At 46.8% G+C, this 21,913-nt stretch overlaps 1 protein-coding gene across 1 annotated transcript in view; it reads right to left on the bottom strand.

Annotated features, from left to right (window-relative positions):
• The window catches only part of HSD17B12 (hydroxysteroid (17-beta) dehydrogenase 12), an 82,316-nt gene that overhangs the window by 52,846 nt on the left and 7,557 nt on the right, over positions 1 to 21,913 (bottom strand). The window contains exon 2 of the mRNA XM_014962603.1: positions 17,942 to 18,017. Within this exon, the coding sequence (XP_014818089.1) occupies positions 17,942 to 18,017 (76 nt within the window). The remainder of the gene's footprint in view (positions 1 to 17,941; positions 18,018 to 21,913) is intronic.

The raw sequence follows: 21,913 nt of genomic DNA, 5'->3' as shown, positions 1-21,913 counted from the left end.
GCCTTCGCCGCCGCTCGGACACCAGGGCTTTTAAAGGACCTAAACAGCAATTTTGGACCCTCACCAATTTGCTCAATTAGTGTTGGCCTTTGTTTTATATAGACATATTTATATACACGTATAAAATATATTTTTTTATATAGATATATATATATATTTAAGAGTTCAGTATAAACCGAATGCTCTTCATGAGGATCGTTACCGATCCGTCTTCGGAGCCTTTTGAAATCACTCCAGGGCTACTCAGAGGATGAGGTGAGGAAAAAACAAACATCAAAATATCTCAAGACCTAATGCTATAAATAGAACGAAAATTAAAAGTCCTCACACCGCTGTTCCTATCAGACCGTCGTTGGAGCCTTTAGACAATTAACAAAGATCCATTACATTTAAAGAAGTTAAGCCATACACCTCATCAAAAGATGTGGCACCTTTTGTGGCCACGGGTGGGTGGGTAGTATGAAAACCTGTGACAAGCAGAATTCCTACCAGCACGGCCAGAGGACACGGTCTTTGTGTGGCTGCTCACTGCAAACACATGAGAATGTCCTGCTTTGGCCAGGGGAGTTGGATTAGATGATCTCTAGAAGGTCCCTTCCAACTCCAACAATTCCATAACCCCTGCCCCCAGCAGATACCACCCGTGGAGCAAACCTTCCCTCCCTGTTTGACTCCTTGAGTACCCCCTGCTCTCTCCCAGGTGGGTGGGATGATCCACTGCGTCAGAGAAAAGCCAAAATGCCCACACGATAAAACGGTTCCACCTCAAACATTGATGCAAAGAGCGTCAAGTCACTTCTGCGTAAGGTCATCCCAACAGTCAGAGCCCAAGGAGAACGGGTGGGCTCTGCAGGAACAATGGAAAAGGGAGTCTCCTTGATCTTAAGAAGGATTAAGATGTTCTCAAAAAGATGGGCTAAAAGACACAGAATCACAGAATCTTCTAGGTTGGAAGGGACCTTAAAGGTCATCTTGTCCAACCGTCAACCTGACTGACAAAAATAGACACCCACACAACAAACAAGGAGCATCATCACTAAACCAGACCTCCCAGCACTACATCAACCTGTCTTTTGAACACCTCCAGGGATGGGGCCTCAACCACCTCCCTGGGCAGCCCATTCCAATGGCTGAGAACCCTTTCAGTGAAAAAATTTTTCCTAATATCCAGCCTGAACCTCCCCTGGTGCAACTTGAGGCCATTTCCTCTCGTCCTGTCGCCTGTGACTTGAGAGAAGAGACCGACCCCCATCTCTCTACACCCTCCTTTCAGGGAGTTGTAGAGAGCAATGAGGTCTCCCCTCAGCCTCCTCTTCTCCAGGCTGAACACCCCCAGCTCCCTCAGCCTCTCCTCACAAGACTTGTGCTCCAGACCCCTCACCAGCTTTGTCACCCTTCTCTGGACCCGCTCCAGCACCTCAATGTCTTTTTTATGGTAGGGGGCCCAAAACTGGACACAGTACTCAAGGTGAGGCCTCACCAGTGCCCAGTACAGGGGGACAATCACCTCCCAAGTCCTACTTAACACACTGTTCCTGATACAGGCCAGGATGCTGGTGGCCTTCTTGGCCACCTGGGCACACTGCTGGCTCATGTTCAGCCGACAGGCCACCAACACCCCCAGGTCCTTTTCTGCCCGGCAGCTCTCCAGCCACCGGGACACAGTAGCACAACCCCTTGTTTTATCTGCCAAAAAGACTCTGAGGTGTGATGTTGTTGCAGCAGCAAGAGGGCTATGTCCTAATCCAGGACACCCAGCAGTGATGGGCTCTTGCTGTCCGAGAGGAGAAAACCTGAACCTCCTGTTCATGTTGAAGACTACGAGGAACTCAGGAGCCATGGGCAGCTAAAGAAGGGTATGAGCCAGTTGCTGCAGTCAGCAGCTAGAAGATCTGAAGGAGATGATGCTGTCTACCAGCGTGTCCAGCATTCCTGGTGATACTGAAAAGTGAATCTGGTGTTTTGTCTTTGGAACTGGCACTTCAAATGCTTCTTAGCAAGGAACGGACTATGACACCACCACGGTATCCATAGTCATGCAGTTACCAGTCATCACCTGCCCACAAGGTCTCAAGGATGGGAAAGGCAGCTCCTCAGACCTCCTTCACGTCCCTCAGACCTCCTTCATGTCCCTCAATTCTGACACACCAGTGTTTTAATCATCTCATTTCCTATAAATCTCAGGTGCGATCAGTATTGACCCTACAAATAAGTTTTAACCTAAAGTTCCATGTGTCCAGTTAATTTACAGGGCTTGTTTGACCTCAGCAAAGCCTTCTGGTGGTTTAGCAAGGGACCAACTACGCCCAAAAGTATCCTGGTAATCTAATAAAAGCAGACATGATCTTCTGCAACCATAGCATCATCTGGAGAAGAAGTCGTTGACCACAAAGAAAGCACCTTCACAGCAGTGGGAAGGCTGAATGAACCAATAATGGTGACAGAGCAGGATGGTACAAGACAAAAAGGCAAAGTGACCTTTTGTAGAAGATACTGGGATGGATTCTTCTGAAAATCCATCCAGCAACCCAAGGACACACTCAGACTGCAGAGAGGCATGGGCATGTCCCAAACCAAGACCTATAGAAAAACAGTCCTCATACACGCAAAGGCACTATAAAAAAAAAAAAGAAATACACATTAGAAGGGAAACACAACATAAGTGGAAAAAAAGCATCACTTTTTGCACAGGTGGTAAAGAACTGACCTCCTGAGGCATGTTCCCATTCTGGGCACTCCTGCACAACGCAGGATGAGATGGTCTGGAAACAAATGGGCTGTTTAACCACCTTCTTCACACACACACCCCATCAGAAATCCAAACACTTCTACACACAGCCCCCTGAAGATAAACCCTGCCTTTTGGTATCCTCAGAAGAGCACTCCAAACAGCATCTTAAACTTGGTTAAGGTACCACTAATTCCAAAGAAGCATGAAGACATTGAAGCAGTCATTCCAGGTGTGTCCAGAGGTCCATCTATGCAAGGATTTGGTATTCTGGAGCAAAGAGGAAAATGGTATAAAGATTAAGGAAAGGACATAATAACCTTTCCTCAACTTATCCCAAGCTCGAGTAGTTTGTTGCTCAGAAGACTCCTGGGCTGGCTATGTCGACCCTGATGGCCTTCAGCCACCTCCTCCTACAGCTGTTTGCCCAACCACGACAAATCCTTGCCCCTTTCCACCTCATTGCGGCCATGGGGTTTTTTTTTTGCTTCAAAGAGGTAACTCACCCTCATTACTTCTCAATTTTGAGCCACAGGACATTAAGATGTTAATATTTACTTGTTTTCATGCCCATTTTTTCTAGTTTCCTATGCACCTCAGACTTCTCCTAGGCGTCTTCTGCATTTTTCAGAATTTCAACCTGCCCCTTTCAGCTTTTACAAGTCTTAACCTTATTGAATTTTCACAAGCACAAGGGAGATGGAACCCAGACGGCAAAAAGACAAGCCCCATCCACCCTACACCTTCCTTCTAAGGGGCTTCCACTCCGATAAAATTTTAAATGCTCACGCTTTGAGAAGAAATGGTGGATCATGTTTTATGCAGCCCTGAGGAAAGGGACTTGGGGGTTCTGGTGGACGAGAAGCTGGACATGAGCAGGCAGTGGGCAGCTGCAGCCCAGAAGGCCAATCCCATCCTGGGCTGCATCAAAAGAAGCGTTGCCAGCAGGTCCAGAGAGGGGATTCTGCCACTTTACTCTGCTCTGGTGAGACCTCACCTGGAGTATTGTGTGCAGGGCTGGAGCCCTCAATATAAGAAGGACATGGACCTGATGGAGAGGGTCCAGAGGAGGGCCACAAGGATGATCAGGGGGATGGAGCACCTCTGCTACGAGGACAGGCTGAGGGAGCTGGGGTTGTTCAGCCTGGAGAAGAGGAGGCTCCGGGGAGACCTAATAGCAGGCTTCCAGTACCTGAAGGGGCCTACAGGAAGGCTGGGGAGAGCCTGTTTAGAAAGGCCTGCAGTGACAGGACGAGGGGCAATGGCTTCAAGCTGGAGGGGAACAGCTTTAGACTGGAGATGAGGAGAGGGTTCTTCACTGTGAGGGTGGTGGAGCACTGGAACAGGTTGCCCAGGGAGGTGGTTGAGGCCCCTTCCCTGGAGATATTCAAGGAGAGGCTCGACGAGGCCCTGGGCAACCTGGTCTAGTTGGGGGTGTCCCTGCTGACTGCGGGGAGGTCGGACTAGATGGCCTTTGGAGGTCCCTTCTGGCCTGGGAAGTTCTATGATTCTATGGGTGGGGCGGCAAAGACTGAAGGAAGGTGGACTGGTGGAGCTGGAAACCATGGACTTCAGCAAGCAGGAGCCATGGAGAACTGAAGACAGAAAGGTGGAGAAAGGACACCAGCAACCTCCGGAGCAACAACACCGCCTCCCCGATTGTTCATCTACAAGATGGTTAGTTACAACCTCATTAGGTGAAGCAAAAGCTTAATTAACTCCAAAGGGCAGAGAGATGTTTCCTGACTTACAGGAAACGTAGCCAGTGTCTTGCTACCAAGGGAAAACACTCATCTAAGGGCTAAGGCAAACTAGGGACCACCTTTGCTGCTAAATAGATTCAGGTGTAAAATAGCACCACGTTACTTAGAACCCCAGAAAAAAGGATCACACTGGAATTAATAAACAAACAAACAAACAACAAAACAACCAAAAAGCCAAAAAAAAATACCAAAACCAAAACCAACCAAGCAAAAAACGTGTGGAAAGCTAGAAACTACAGTGAGCTACACCCGAAATAAAGACTAATAAAGAATGGTAAAGTGGCGAGGAGGTAAGCATCTTCAAATATTTTTTCCTTTTTTTAGGAAGCTTGCAAATAACTCAAAGCAGCAGCCCCCTCCCCAACTGAAAATCTTGGTTGAAAGGCTAAGAAAACACTAAGGAATTAAAGTTTTTGGACACGGATAAACTGGGCTTGAAAGAAGGTTCCCCCAGAGCCATAACTTTTTGTACTTTGATGCAAAAGCAAGCAGACCCTAGCCTGGTGGTCAGGAGAAGTAGCTTCTGCCAGGTCATAGAATCATAGACTTGTCCAGGTTGGAAGGGACCTTTCAGATCATCTAGTCCAACCATCAACCTAACTCTGAGAGAAACCACTGACGTCCAAGATATTGAGAAAGAAATGTAAAATGAGATCCAAACCTCTCTCTCCCCCGCGTCCCCACCCCCTCCAAAAATCAGTCACAGTGAAATACAGAATTACCAGAGGAGCATGTGGATAGTTAGTGGGAAAAAGAGCAGAAACCCTTCAGGAATCAGATTTTTATTAGGATACCCAAGTTACACAGATTTCTATAAAACTCTGGAGCAGAGGACTGGTGACCTAAAGAATTATAAAGAATTATAGAAGCTGGCGTCACTTGTAGCCAGAAGGAAGCTTTGTTTTGCCCCTGGTTTGCATAAGAGGTCTCCAGGCAGGGATGCCATACTCCATCAGTTCCTGCACAGCACAACGAGATGCTGCCCATAATTTAACAGAACCTGCTACGTTTCAACACATTTTTAAAAGCAAACATGTACATGGGGTCAAGAACTAAGGAATAGCTTCGGATTCCTTCCATCCAACTACACGCGCAACGCTGCCAGGGAATTCCTTACATCGTGCACCAGTTGCACGTGTAATCTCATAGACACAGCTTCCTTTAAAATCGTGAATATTTCAAAAATCTAAATCATGTATTAAGTGTAGAATGGCTAAAAACCACCAGACCTTATTTAAAATGTCACAGCATACACTAGAGCATTCCTCGCTTCTCAGTTCTCAAAGACAACGCGGCAGAAGGTGGATCTCCAAGCCAAAGTCCACAAACCCTTGAGCCATGGAGGACATTGAAGTTCTTCACATGCAAAACGTGGGAAGAAAACACACTTTATTGACACTCTCCTCCATTTGCTCCTCTCCCACTCCATCAAAACATATCACAGCTTCTAAGATCCACGTACCAAGCCAGAAGAACACTCTTGGCAACACACACGGGATCAATCGACAAACCCGTTCACCCAAATATTATGCTCAACAAGGTAGACTTGTCCTAAATCAAGCTTCTCCTAATTACAAAACCAACTAAAGACACACAAATCAAGCAGCCTGGGAAAAGCAGCTGATGGGGCTGATGGCTGGGGAGTGGCTGCAGTGAGTCAAGTCGTGGCCAAGTCTCCAAACCTCAAGGTTATCTCAGGCAAACTCAAACTCCCAAACCCCTCTTCCTTCTCTCCTCTTTCCTGACACTATTTTCAGCCCCACGCCCCCACCCAAGGCTTTATTTTTTTAAAAATATTCATTGATGGCAGTGGTTTTTACACCGCACAAAGAAAGCTACTTTTAATCTACTACCTCATTTTACAAAGGGCATATGGACCTATTTCCAATATTTCCTGTAACATTTCATTTTCATAGAGTCGTAGAATGGCTTGGGTTGGAAGGGACCTTAAAGATCATCTGGTTCCAACCCAGGGACACCTCCCAGCAGAGCAGGTGATGTCCAGGTCATGTTCCTTAATGTCACTATTATTGCCTGACACTGTGACAATGTGTCCGCGTGATATGTATATAATTCATAAACACAGATGTTTCACCATGTTTTGAAAATACAAGTCTAAATTCTCCATATAATTTCTACTGAATTCTCTACTAAATTTTTCTAAATTCTACTGTAATTATTAGAAAATTAATTATTAAAAAACCAAACCATTTCCCTCCCTCCCCCAAATATCAGTTCAACAGAGTGAATTCCCGAATGACCAGTAGAATTCTTTAATAAGAAGAATTTACGAGTCACTTACAGAGACTGAAAGGTTATCATAGTATGGATTAACCAAAAAATTGTGCCCTTACTCCAAAGTCAGTTTGAAGACATTTAAATCAATCACACCACATGAATTAAAATAAATTTTAAGAGTGAAACAAGCTTCTTGGCTAATTTACCATTATTTTTTATGTCCCAGATAGTTTCGTCCGCATTCACTGTGCACAGAAAAAAGTGTTTACTGTAGTCAAAAAACAGACGCTTAAAAGCACAGTTTTCAGGGTTCTCCAAATTGTTACTTGTAAAGGGAAAATACACTGTTAATTAGTCCACACCTAATGCACAAAGTAGCAGAGTACCCAGTTCAGCACTGGAAGGGTTGCACATGTTTAAGAAGTTACCCAGCAAGAAAACTCGTCTCCATAAGTTACATCATTTTTAAAATTGTTTCTTTATTCACATTAATGGAATTTATTTTTTTTTTCCTAAAGAATTTGTTGTGGAAAAACAGATCAACTGAGTTTCCTTTCTCTATGAAGAGCTACTAACGAATTATTTTCCTCACCACAACGTATTCTCAAAAAAAAAAAATTAAACATTAAAGTGATTATCACCATTTCCTCGACAGAGAAGTCTATCGGGGATTTTTACAGCTTTGACAGGTAGAAAGAGCTTGGTGTAATGGAACCCGACCTGCTAAAAACGTGGCAAGAGACTAAAATACACATTGATAGAATGAAGTTGTATAAGGAGGACAACACTGTTTGCATCATCAGGTTGGGGACTGACTTGCTGGAGAGCAGCTCTGAGGAGAAAGACCTGGGAGTCCTGGTGGACAACAGGATGCCCATGAGCCAGCAATGGGCCCTGGTGGCCAAGAAGGCCAATGGCATCCTGGGGGGCATCAGGAAGAGTGTGAGCAGCAGGTGGAGGGAGGTCATCCTGCCCCTCTGCTCTGCCCTGGGGAGGCCCCATCTGGAGCACTGGGACCAGTTCTGGGCTCCCCAGTTCCAGAAGGACAGGGAACTGCTGGAGAGGGGACAGCAGAGGGTACAAAGATGATGAGGGGCCTGGAGCATCTCTCTGATGAGGAAAGGCTGAGGGACTTGGGTCTCTTTAGTCTGGAGAAGAGAAGGCTGAGGAGGGATCTGATCAACACCTATAAATACTTCAAGGGTGGGGGTCAGGAGGATGGGGCCAGGCTTTTTTCAGTGGTGCCCAGGGACAGGACAAGAGGGAACGGGCACAAACTTGAACATAGGAAGTTCCACCTAAACATGAGGAGGAACTTCTTTGCTGTGAGGGTGGCAGAGCCCTGGCAGAGGCTGCCCAGGGAGGTGGTGGAGTCTCCTTCTCTGGAGACATTCCAACCCCACCTGGACACGTTCCTGTGGGACCTGCTCTGGGTGGCCCTGCTCTGGCAGGGGGTTGGACTGGATGATCTCCAGAGGTCCCTTCCAACTCCATGTGATTCTGTGATTCCCTGATCCAATCCTCTCCTTCTGCCAGAGAGAGACCACTCCCTGTAGAACCTCTTAAGACATCTAATTTTAGGTCTCTCACAGCAATAGATTCCACCAATTGCCTTCAACCAGATTTGCAAAACAGACTTTCACTCCAATCCTCATGTTTTTCATGTAATATTCAGTTTATTTTACACTGAAAGCGCTAAGCAATATATTGCAGGTTTCGTGTTAACAGAAGGTGCTTAACGGCCCCGAGACTAGCACACAAGTTTTTTGGGATCCACAAAACCTTAGGTTACAAACAGGTTGTTGGCAGAGACAGGCACTGGGTTTATGTGTATTAAAGAAAATGCAACCTATTCCCTTGCCCTTCCGGGGGAGGCAGCAGGGACCCTGACTCTTGGCGGGGGATGCCTAATTCCTGGTCCTTCAGCCAGGGTTTCAAAAACCATCTGCCCCATCCATCAATCCAACTACCTGCCTGTAAAACATCAGGATTCAAGACACCGTTAGGTCCTGGAGTTAGTCCTGAACCTGTAAACACAACACAGAGAGCACCAGGGGTGTGGAAGGGGCTCCTTCTGCTGTAGTTTATATTCAGGAAAAACGGAAAAACAAAAGAACCTGATTTCCCATTTCAGTAACCTTTACACATTGTCATCTGAGGAGAGGCTGAGGGAACTGGGCATGTTCAGTTTGGAGAAGAGGAGGCTGAGGGGAGACCTCCTTGCCCTCTACAACTCCCTGACAGGAGGGTGCAGAGGGGTGGGTGTTGGCCTCTTCTCCCAAGGGAATAATGACAGGAGCAGAGGGAATGGTCTGAAGTTGGGGCAGGGGAGGTTGAGATTAGATATTGGGAAGAATGACTTTGCTGAGAGGGTGGTCAGGCCCTGGAACAGCCTGCCCAGGGAGGTGGTGGAGTCACCATCCCTGGAGGGATTGAAGAAACGTGTAGATGTGGCACTTCGGGGCATGCTCTAGTGCCAGAGATTGTGGGGTTGGGTGGTTTTTGTTTGCCAGAGATTGTGGGGTTGGGTGGTTTTTGGTTGGTTTTTTTTTGTGTGTATGGTTGGACTCAATGGTCTCAGAGGTCCTTTCCAACCATGAAGGTTTTCTGTGATTACTTCTCCTGGACTTTCTGTGTCTACCAGCTGTCGACACAACTAACACTGCGCAGAAGCACTCCGGCAGCGGGATTCCCACCAAGCTCACCTCCCATCCTTCCATCTGGAAGAGGTTAAGAGGGTCTCACCAGCTGTGGAAAAGCACCGTGGGCTACAACTTGCCAAATCACTTCCTGCTACGTGTATAACCCATGACACCGACTGCTGAATCTTCTTGAACCGGGTTTTCATCCTTAAAAGCTGCCTGTGACCCCATGTGCTGACAGCTGAGAGATAAACAAAGTCCTTCCCAAGGATGTCACTAATCACCTGCAGAACATTTGTGGCTCGTCCTACCTTGTTGCTACCTCAGAATTTCCCCTAAAGGGTCAAGTAGTCCTGGGAGTGCATCCCGTAGCTTGCAGGACATCCATCCAGTGCTTCTCCCTAAGCATTCTGCTCAGTCTCTTCAAATTAGTCTGGGCAAAACTTTACTGAGAAAGTGCAAGAGGAGATGATAAAAAAAAAAGAAAAAAAGAGGGACTAAGGCGGGGAAGAAAACCCCAAACCACAGAAGCAGGATGCTTCTTAAAGGGAAAAAATAAACAAACAAAATTAAAAATAAGCTTCTTTCCCAATTTCTCTATGTCTTTTACATGCTCTTTTGATTGTGTTTGCAAGGATGTCACTAATCACCTGCAGAACATTTGTGGCTCGTCCTACCTTGTTGCTACCTCAGAATTTCCCCTAAAGGGTCAAGTAGTCCTGGGAGTGCATCCCGTAGCTTGCAGGACATCCATCCAGTGCTTCTCCCTAAGCATTCTGCTCAGTCTCTTCAAATTAGTCTGGGCAAAACTTTACTGAGAAAGTGCAAGAGGAGATGATAAAAAAAAAAGAAAAAAAGAGGGACTAAGGCGGGGAAGAAAACCCCAAACCACAGAAGCAGGATGCTTCTTAAAGGGAAAAAATAAACAAACAAAATTAAAAATAAGCTTCTTTCCCAATTTCTCTATGTCTTTTACATGCTCTTTTGATTGTGTTTGGGGTTCATCTATTTTCTGGAGATTTTCAAACCCCACCTGGATGCTCCTGAGTAATGCGCTATAGACAATCCTGCTTGGGCAGGGAAGTTGGACTAGATGATCTCTAGAAGGTCCCTTCCAACTCCAACAATTCCGTGATTCTGTGAAATCAATAGAAATAAGATTTTGCTTGACTCCTCTGTCAGGTCTCCACGGTGTCTGACAACTGCTCACTTAGTAAGTGGCTGACACCGTTCACGGCAAAACCATGGGCACCTTCTCCACTTCATCCAAGGGAAACCTTCCTCCCAGATGAAAACCAAGAACTCATTTGGGATCAGAGGACCCTTATGCCAGAGCTTTATGTGAAAGGTGGCTTCAGTGCATCAAAACAAAGCTCAAAATATTTGAAGCCATTTTGTCAAGTCCGAGAAATCTAAGGGGGATTTCAAGTCCATCAAGCTGAACCTGGCTCAGAGAATGGAAGGCTGCAAACACATTAATTTACCTTGAAATGGATCACAAAAGGTCAAAATAACTGCCGGATTCGGTTAGTCTTCAAGTTGAAGCTCAGGAAAGTGAACCTTGTCATTTCTGTGCAAGAAAGGGAAGAAGATGATGTCCCCTTACTCATCGAGTTCCTCTGCATTTCAGCCTCTTCTATTAAATGCAAATTTTCCCACCTCCCGAGATGGGAAGAGGATTTACCAGGGCATGGAGAGAGGGGGGGAAGAAATGTAAATAAATACCAGGGCAGCATCAGGTCTGCTCCAGAATTCTTCCTGCTACCTTTTCACAGAATCACAGAATCTTCTAGGTTGGAAGGGACCTTAAAGATCATCTTGTCCAACCGTCAACCTAACTGACAAAAATAGACACCCACACAACAAACAAGGAGCATCATCACTAAACCATACCTCCCAGCACTACATCAACCCGTCTTTTGAACACCTCCAGGGATGTTTTTTTTTTTGACCAAGAAAGCAGAAGAAAGTGGTAAAACCCACCTAAGAGAAGGACAGAGAACAGAGAAGGAACATCTCTGGTTTTGGCGCCGCAACCCATTCCTTCCTCGTACTCACAAATCACGCCAGAGGAGTGAGAACACGACAGATCCCAAATCTAAACACAACAGGATGGACCTGGAACCTGAGGGTCAAAGAGTAGCTCCAGAGGAAACTACCACAACCAAGCAACTTCAGGCACGCTCCACACTGAGCTCAGCAAACTTATTGGAAGGAAATAGTCATCCAGGTAGATTTTAACTGCAAAAAGCTATATTTTCTTAAAGAAAGACATGTAGAAAAATCAAACCAAAGTATTGGACACTAGTTCTTCAACAGTACTAGAGGCTTAAAAGACAACGTATTCCAGTTAAACCATCATTTGTTGAGAATACATTGGAAAGACTTTGATTATTTCAGTCCAATTTCTTAGGAGCTAATATTATCACCTGGGTGTATGTGACACTAACAACCGCCAACTTGAAAGCAGCAAATGGGAATTTATTTAAAAAAAAACAGTTTTTAACTATATAGTAACTGATAAAATCTTCCGTGTTAAATGTATATGCACTTACCTACAAGGAAACTGCTGCACCTGGGGAGGAATAACCCCCCCCACCAGGACAGGTTGGGGGTGACCTGCTGGAGAGCAGCTCTGAGGAGAAAGACCTGGGAGTCCTGGTGGACAACAGGATGACCATGAGCCAGCAATGGGCCCTGGTGGCCAAGAAGGCCAATGGCATCCTGGGGGGCATCAGGAAGAGTGTGAGCAGCAGGTGGAGGGAGGTCATCCTGCCCCTCTGCTCTGCCCTGGGGAGGCCCCAGCTGGAGCACTGGGACCAGTTCTGGGCTCCCCAGTTCCAGAAGGACAGGGAACTGCTGGAGAGGGGACAGCAGAGGGCTACAGAGATGATGAGGGGCCTGGAGCATCTCTCTGATGAGGAGAGGCTGAAGGACTTGGGTCTGTTTAGTCTGGAGAAGAGAAGGCTGAGGGGGGATCTGATCAACACCTATAAATCCTTCAAGGGTGGGTGTCAGGAGGATGGGGCCAGGCTTTTTTCAGTGGTGCCCAGGGACAGGACAAGAGGGAACGGGCACAAACTTGAACATAGGAAGTTCCACCTAAACATGAGGAGGAACTTCTTTGCTGTGAGGGTGGCAGAGCCCTGGCAGAGGCTGCCCAGGGAGGTGGTGGAGTCTCCTTCTCTGGAGACATTCAGACCCGACCTGGACACGTTCCTGTGGGACCTGCTCTGGGTGGCCCTGCTCTGGCAGGGGGTTGGACTGGATGATCTCCAGAGGTCCCTTCCAACCCTGTATCATGCTGAGAACTGCTGGCACAGAGCACCTAAGATGTCTGGGACCACATTCATTACTAAATACAGCAAATCAGGGAGCAGTCACATTACATGGCATTTGAAGGATCGTCTCCACTCACAGAGAAGTTTTCTTTCTGAGCCTTCCTGAAACCTTGAAAGAATTTAACAATGTAATAGAACAGACGCTTTAAAAGAAGAGACTACACCAACGTAGCACGAATGAAACTAGACCAAAGATTCTGTGGAGTGACCCTACTAGTTGGTGTTTATGTATGAAAACTTGATTAAAGGATCAAACACGTTTCCATAAGACCTGTGTAATTCCATGCAAAGGTGGTCCACGATCCCTTAAGAGGAAATCCAAAATCTTTTCTTCGTCAGTTTGTTACCTACGCCCTATTTCTTAGGGAACACAAAGCAGAATTTCCTTCTTCAGCAAATCCTACGGCACCTGCAAATTCACCTTTACACCATGTTTGAAGACAAAGTCTTCCCAAGTCTCCAACTATTTGCAATGAATCTGCTAAATTCTCCTTGCTCAAACTGAGCCCCAAGTCCAGAATATCCAGCTTTCTTGTAACATCAGTGCAGTCAGCTTAACGTGTGCACGCACACAAAAAGAAGATCAGATCCAGGTCAGTTGGCATTTAACATCCAGAAAGACCTATGGGTACTTCCCTCAGGAGAGCGGTTACGCAACTTGCATTTTGTAGGTAGGTATCGCTCCTAATGCAAGTGTGTCCTCAGAGCACAAGAAAAAAAGAACCTTTCTGGATAGAATGAACATACCTGATCTTCAAAACCCCTCTGCTATTTGCAACAGAGAGCGCTTGCCCATCGGCTACGACGAGGGGGACTCGGGTCAGTGGGGACACGGGAGGAACAGAAAACATGCACAATTCAAAGAATTGGAATCAGTGAAACAGCCATTCTTCCTCAAAGTAATTAAGGGTCATTACTCCGGATGAGTAAGCTCACGTGTGTTTGAAGAACAATTGCAGGATCACTCCAGAGGGCTGTGCTGCCATTAGTGTGACCTGAACAGATTGGAGAGCGGGGTAGAAAAGAACCTAATGAAGTTCAACAAGTGTAGGGTCCTGCACCTGGGGAGGAAGAATCCAGATACCAATACAGGTTAGGGATGGACCTGCTGGAAAGCACTCCTGAGAAGAAGGATCTGGGGGTCCTGGTGGACAGTAAACTCTCCATGAGCCAGCAATGGGCCCTTGTGGCCAAGAGGCCAACGGGATCCTGGGCTACGTAGGGAAGAGTGTGGCCAGTAGGTGGAGGGAGGTCATTCTCCCCCTCTGCTCTGCACTGGTGGGGCCACAACTGGAATCCTGTGTCCAGTGCTGGGCTCCCCAGTTCCAGAGAGACAGGGAACTACTGGAGAGAGTCCAGCGTAGGGCAACAGAGATGATGGAGGGATTGGAGCATCTCCCTGATGAGGAAAGGCTGAGAGAGCTGGGACTCTTGAGCCTGGAGAAGAGAAGGCTGAGGGGAGACCTTATTCATGCTGACAAGAATCTCAAGGGTGGGTTGAAGGAGGAGGGAGCCGGACTTTTTCAGTGGTTCCCAGTGACAGGACGAGGGGCACCGGGCACAAGCTGGACCATGGGAAGTTCCACTGCAATCTGAGGAAGAACTTCTTTGGGGTGAGGGTGGCAGAGCCCTGGCAGAGGCTGCCCAGGGAGGGTGTGGAGTCCCCTTCTCTGGAGATCTTCAAGCCCCACCTGGATGCTCCTGAGTGATGTGCTCTGGGCAACCCTGTTTTGGCAGGGGAGTTGGACTGGATGATCTCTAGAAGGTCCCTTCCAACTCTGACAATTCCATGATTCCATGATCACCATAAAGAAGTTTTAAAGCTGCCTTAGGAGACTGCAAGGGAAAGACTCAAGTAGCTACAGCCTTACCTCTAAATAAATTCCTTCATGTTACACACGACAACATCTGACCAGACTGCAGAGACCACATGCGCCTGAATACCAGAAAATTCTATCCACCTAAAACTAAAACCAAAGCAGGATCTGGAAGGGCAACTGGGGCTTGCGTGATTACGCAGACTGTCCCAGTCCCTCAGCATATGCCACAGTGAACAAGGTCTACATTTCAGTAGCTCAGTGTTGTCAAAAGAAACGTTCTGAAAACCCAACGTGAGTCATCTCGCTTAGGAGAGACAGCAGAAGAATGTTTGGGTGAGGCCTAACAGTAATTATCTATTACAGGTTGCTCTACATGGGTACACGTACCTATTTTTTAAACCTAAAAAACGCCCCCAGCAGCCATCAGGTAAGAGCTGAAATCTCCAAGCAGTTGATTTATCTGTCTTGTCAACACCACCCTTCATTCCTGAGCAGGAAAAGATTTCCAGACCGGCACGGAAAGGGCAGTGACCACTTTGAGGAACCTTCTCTCTTCACGCCCAAGTGTTTGGTTCCAGAACAAGATGCTTCTATCACTTACACTTTTACTTAATGAGACAACTTTATACAGCATAATAAGAAACGTGACTGCATACACGGCAAACCGCCATCCAGCTATTGCAGCTGAGCACCAAAAAGACCACCTTCTGCAACTTCTTGAGGTATTTACCTAAAGTTAGGTACCATGGGGGTGCTGGTAGACGGCTGGCTGAACATGAGCCAACAGTGTGCCCAGGTGGCCAAGAAGGCCAACAGCATCCTGGCCTGTATCAGGACCAGCGTGGCCAGCAGGATCAGGACAGTGATGGTGCCTCTGGACTGGGCACTGGTGAGGCCTCACCTTGAGGGCTGGGTTTAGTTCTGGGCCCCTCACCACAAGAAGGACATTGAAGCACTGGAGCGTGTCCAGAGGAGAGCCACCAAGCTGGTGAGGGGTCTGGAGAACAAGTCACACAAGAAGTGGCTGAGGGAACTGGGGATTTTGAGTTTTGAGAAGAGTAGTCTGAGGGGAGACCTCATTGCCCTCTACAACTACCTGAAAGGAGGGTGGAGAGAGGTGGGGGTTGGCCTCTTCTCCCAAGGGGACAATGACAGGAGCAGAGGGAATGGTCTGAAGTTGGGGCAGGGGACGTTGAGATTAGATATTGGGAAGAATGACTTTCCTGAGAGGGTGGTCAGGCACTGGAACAGCCTGCCCAGGGAGGTGGTGGAGTCACCATCCCTGGAGGGATTGAAGAAACATGTAGACGTGGCACTCCAGGGCATGCTCTAGTGCCTGAGATTGTTGGGTTGGGTGGTTTTTTGGGGCTTTTTTTGTGTGTATGGTTGGACTCGGTGATCTCAGAGGTCCCTTCCAACCATGAAGACTCTGTGATTTGCTGGAAGCTGCAGTACTCACGCAGGCTGCCCGAGCCCTGACACCGATACTCTTTAATTTACACCGTGACTGTATTGACTGGAGTATCCCAGGTACCTCCAGACATGGCAGCAACATCTGCACATGCAGGGATCTAACGACCACCACCCAATTGCTTCCAACCCAGCAGAAGACAGGACCTGATGCCATCTTCGCTCTGAGGAGCAATGCTCTCTACCACCCAAATGTGCACAGAAGGCTTTTCTGTCTAAAAAACAGTTTCAAAAGCCATCTTCCAACAGACACTAAAAATCAGAGGTATTTACATTCACAGAATCACAGAATCTTCTAGGTTGGAAGGGACCTTAAAGATCATCTTGTCCAACCGTCAACCTAATTGACAAAAATAGACACCCACACAACAAACAAGGAGCATCATCACTAAACCAGACCTCCCAGCACCACATCAACCCATCTTTTGAACACCTCCAGGGATGGTGCCTCAACCCCCTCCCTGGGCAGCCCATTCCAATGGCTGAGAACCCTTTCCGTGAAAAATTTTTTCCTAATATCCAGCCTGAACCTCCCCTGGGGTAACTTGAGGCCATTTCCTCTTGTCCTGTCGCCTGTGACTTGAGAAAGTCACATTGTATGCCCTGTGCTCAGGAAACCAGTATAACCATTACCATTAAGCCAGTCCTTGAGTTTTTTGGTCATCCTTACACTCAGGGAGCAGCCCCTTACAACTCAGCGTAGGACAGTTTGCTGAGGCTTGATTTATAGATTATATTTTAGATTACATTATAGATTATATACAGTAAAGTGCGGCCCCTAACAAATTTACTAAGATTTTTAACAAACTCAAGGCAAAGACCTCTGAAAAGAGAGCAGCTCTTAAGGTTTCTCCGTGTTACGTACAAAAATCATTTTAGGAAAGTCTAAGCAAGACAAGGGAGGGTAAGAGAGAAGCAAAATCTTAAAGGTTTCTTTACCCAACATCATTATGCCGAGAAACCTGCTTTACAGCACCCAACTCCCACTCCTGCTGATCCAAAAACCTCTATACACGAGGCTACATTTCTCCCTTTATCTTGACATATTCCGCATAAACTAATAACCTCCCGTGAAATCCGCCTTTGTGAAGGAGACACAGATTACGTGAGGAATTCTTGTGAGTTACGGTCATGCTTTTGATTGGAAAAAAAAAAATCATTCTTTAGCATGAGACTCGAGGAAGTTTTCTCCCAACTGACCCTCTAACAAATACCCGTTTTACATTTGGGGTCGCAATACTGAAGTTGCTCCCTTATTTTTGCATGACAGCCATTGACTACACACTGAAATGAAGAGACAACCCCTCGTGGAGGTGCTCAAACACATTACCTCACCCTACATTCCTATGATTACACACACTTGTCACCCCAAAAAAGCTTCCAGCTCTCTAATCTGCTCTTCGAGTAGTTTATCCAAACAAAACAAAACCAACCAAAAAAAAAAACCACTGGGAGGAGGGGGAAGCTACCCACAATAAATTTGTATACTTGGTAATACCACGAGTAACATAAAGAACATGTTTTCAACATCTCTGAGTTAAAAAGAAACCACCCTTATGGGTGAAGCCCATGAAATGAAACGTGCTTCAAACCAAGGGAATATTCAGATGAAGTAATGGCTCCGTGTTTTTCCTCCTTATTATGATTTTAAACAGCTGCCGTGGGGCTGGGTGGTGTTTTGGTCTGACCTGGTAAACTGTTCTTCTGGAAGACTAAGACTTTGAGGAGTATTTTTTCCAAAATTAAACTCTAGTGTTCTCAGAAGTTACATACGAACACCTGTAAAATTAATCTCCGAGACCTTTACCGCATATACCTGTAACATTTGCTCTGTGCACAAAGAGAGAACCTTCTTCAAAATTAAAGCTGTATATATTATTAGCATGGCATTTATTTATAAACATGCTTGTGAAGTTCAAGGAAAAAGTTTTCAACTCACTTATTTCGCTTGCAACCTGGTCCAGTTTGTCTTTCGACCTACTGATTAGGGCCACCTTCATTCCACGTCTTGCCAGCTGCAACAAAACAAAACAGGAGAACAATCATGAATTAATCCTTATCATTTGAATCATTAATTAATCCTTAATTAAAGGAACCACATCGTTTGTCAAGCATCACAACCATGTATGACCAGCAAGTTTGAAACAAATGACAATTTTAGCGACATGAAGGGGTAAACCAGGACAAACACTTCCGTGCTACGTCTCACTTGAAACCCTTGATGACAAACTTCTTCTCTTCTCAGTCACCCCACACAGGTGTATAAGCACGTTTATAAAACAGAAAATCCAACAGCAGGTATTTCACAGAACTTTTACAACACCTCTGCAAGTCAGAGCAAAGAAGTCATTACCCATAATTAAGTTTAAATGCCAAGTTAAGATATCCATGGTCACTTGAGCAATCCTGTTGCAAAATTAGCCCAGCACTCAATACTGGCTTCCTTTAGTTAGGTTCCACTCACAGGTAGAAAGGTTAATTTACCCAAGGCAGCATTTTTTAGGGAAGCTGTGGCCAGAGTGTATCCTGGTCATCAAGTCAGACCTGCTGCTCCAGGTCTGTGATGGGATCTAACAACTCCAAAAAGTGTCTGCAAAAAGACAGCTACATACCTGAATTACTCCGCAATGAAAACAAACAATGTGTGATGACTCCAAGTCCTTATTCCAGTGGAAAGTAAAAACAATATATCCATAGTTCATAGTGACATCGCCCTTCTTAACCTCATCCACCTTTCTAGCAGAAGCATGCAAAGCAAGACTGCTTCTTTTGGAGAGAAGTATGATGAAGTGTTGAGGTTCAACAAGACCAAGTGACGGGTCCTGCCCTTGGGTCACACCAACCCCCTGCAGCGCTCCAGGCTGGGGGCAGAGTGGCTGGAGCTGCCTGGCAGAAAAGGCCCTGGGGGTGCTGGTCACCTGTGGGCTGAAGATGAGCCAGCAGTGTGCCCAGGTGGCCAAGAAGGCCACCAGCATCCTGGCCTGTGTCAGGAACAGCGTGGGGAGTAGGACTTGGGAGGTGATGGTCTCCCTGTACTGAGCACTGGTAAAGCCCCACCTCGAGTGCTGTGTCCAGTTTGGGCCCCTCACCACAAAAAAAAAAGACATTCAGGTGCTGGAGCATGTCCAGAGAAGGGCAACGGAGCTGGTGAGGGGTCTGGAGAACAAGTCTCCTGAGGACAGGCTGAGGGAGCTGGGGGTGTTCAGCCTGGAGAAAAGGAGGCTGAGGGGAGACCTTGCTCTCTCCAACTCCCTGAAAGGAGGGTGTAGCCAGGGGGGGTCGGTCTCTTCTCCCAAGGAACAGGCCATGGGACAAGAGGAAATGGCCTCAAGTTGCACCAGGGGAGGTTCAGGTTGGAGATCAGGAAAAATGTCTACACAGAAAGGGTTATGAAGCCTTGGAATGGGCTGCCCAGGGGAGGGGTTGAGGCCCCATCCCTGGAGGTTTTCAAAAGCCAGGTTGACACAGTGCTTAGAGACATGGGTTAGTGATGGGTTTTATCAGAGTCAGGTTGATGGTTGGACTAGATGACCTTAAAGGTTCCTTCCAACCGAGACAACTCTATGATTCTATGAAGTTCGTCGGCAAACTCCGTACTTCACTCCCATGTGTGATCTCTGAGCAGAAGAAATCTCATAGCAGATCTCTGTCTCCAAAGCCAAGGAAGCAAAGCCACATCAATGCCCTCAGACAGTGGAACCTCAGCACATTTAGAGAATTTCCACCACAAGAGTAGCTTGAGAGAAACTGCTGCTACGTTGACACTAAAGGGACACGCTCTGAGAAGCGCACCTGAAACCTGGAAATGGAAACCCTTTTACACAAGAAATTCTCTGAGCACAGAACACATACAATGGCCAAGGAAAGAGCCTGTAAGTAGGAACAAATATCACACTGAAGAGGAGAAATCAAACTTGGAAAAGATACAGTGCTGGCCAGCAAGTTCGGTTTGGGTCTGATGACACCAGATGAGTTTCCACTGAGCGCTCTGAATTCACTGGTAGAGGCCTGGTGGCTTGAAAAGAACCACAACAGTCCAAAGAGCAATAAGGAACCTCCAAGATCCCAGTAACTAATCACATTTTTACATAAGGAAGGAGGAAGACCCATTCGCTTTGTGGATATCCTGCCGTTATACTTGGATCTTTGGCCAACATCATGAGAGTTATGAAAAGGCTGAAGACCTTAAAACTAACCACAGAAACTCCCCCAGAGAAGTAAACACTGGGAAGATGCTCTTGTAGCCTAATGATTGGCAAGAGTCACCATTCAAACGGCCTCGGTGGATGCAGGCAGCTGATTTCCTCAAACCCCACGTTAGTAACTACCACATTTTCCACTTTGGCAGCAAAACACAGCTGCTGCTAAAGCCCTTTCTCTCCAAGATGGAAAGGGGTGTCGCTGACAGCCCACCAAAGCAGAGTTAAAGCTCTTGTTAGTAATGATTGGCAAGAGTCACCATTCAAACGGACTCGGTGGATGCAGGCAGCTGATTTCCCCAAATCCCACCTTAGTAACTACCACATTTTCCACTTTGGCAGCAAAACACAGCTGCTGCTAAAGCCCTTTCTCTCCAAGATGGAAAGGGGTGTCGCTGACAGCCCACCAAAGCAGAGTTAAAGCTCTTGTTAGAGAAGGTATAGCAAGAGGATCTACAAAAAATCGATATGAAGCAGATGTGCGTAGCAGAGCACGCAACGGGATCACAACCTCTGGTTTATCAATAGCACAAAAATACATCTGAGATTAAATTTAAATTCAGGATTCGCAAAAGTGAGCAGAAAACAGCAAGAAAGAGGCAACAAATAGCAACGCCTGACCACAGCCTTTAAAGAAAAAAAGGAAAAATAAAAGCACGTTGCATTGAAACAAAGACTGGGTGAGCATCACCCGAACAGAGAAGAAAACTCATATATACTATGGCACCCTACCCTTCATGAAGGGGTGGTCTAGGGATGAAAACAACATTAGTGCTGAGCAAGGAATAAGGATCATAATACTGCAAGACTGAGAAGTGTAAAAATGCCTCTTTGTTTGGAAAATAAGGGAAGTAACCAGCAGAACAGAGCATAACCAGAGAATCCACAAACTCATAACATTCTTCCATCACTTGCTGGTGGCCACGTCCAACTTTCAAAGAGGTGATTCTCAACACACCATACATTCCTCACACACTCCTCCAAGGAGAAGGCAGTAATCACAGCCATCAGTGCCCAGGCAGCTGTTTGCCAGTGGCATTTATAGCAACCTGATGGCATTTCCTAGTAGCAAGTCAAGCCTCCACTGGCAGACTTCTGAAGACATCTCAAGAGTAAAATGGAAGATTTCCTGGGAGTCCTGGTGGACAACAGGATGCCCATGAGCCAGCAATGGGCCCTTGGGGCCAAGAAGGCCAATGGTCTTTTGTGGGGCATTAGGAAGAGTGTGAGCAGCAGGTGGAGGGAGGTCATCCTGCCCCTCTGCTCTGCCCTGGGGAGGCCCCATCTGGAGCACTGGGACCACTTCTGGGCTCCCCAGTTCCAGAAGGACAGGGAACTGCTGGAGAGGGGACAGCAGAGGGCTACAGAGATGATGAGGGGCCTGGAGCATCTCTCTGATGAGGAAAGGCTGAGGGACTTGGGTCTGTTTAGTCTGGAGAAGAGAAGGCTGAGGGGGGATCTGATCAACACCTATAAATCCTTCAAGGGTGGGTGTCAGGAGGATGGGGCCAGGCTTTTTTCAGTGGTGCCCAGGGACAGGACAAGAGGGAACAGGCACAAACTTGAACATAGGAAGTTCCACCTAAACATGAGGAGGACCTTCTTTGCTGTGAGGGTGGCAGAGCCCTAGAAGAGGCTGCCCAGAGAGGTGGTGGAGTCTCCTTCTCTGGAGACATTCAAACCCAACTGGACACGTTCCTGTGGGACCTGCT

Source organism: Calidris pugnax, unplaced genomic scaffold (genome assembly GCF_001431845.1).
Source record: "Calidris pugnax isolate Ruff unplaced genomic scaffold, ASM143184v1 scaffold556, whole genome shotgun sequence".
Taxonomy (NCBI): Eukaryota; Metazoa; Chordata; class Aves; order Charadriiformes; family Scolopacidae; genus Calidris; species Calidris pugnax.
The sequence above is the reverse complement of the archived record's forward strand: the minus strand, read 5'-3'. Positions and strand labels throughout refer to the sequence as shown.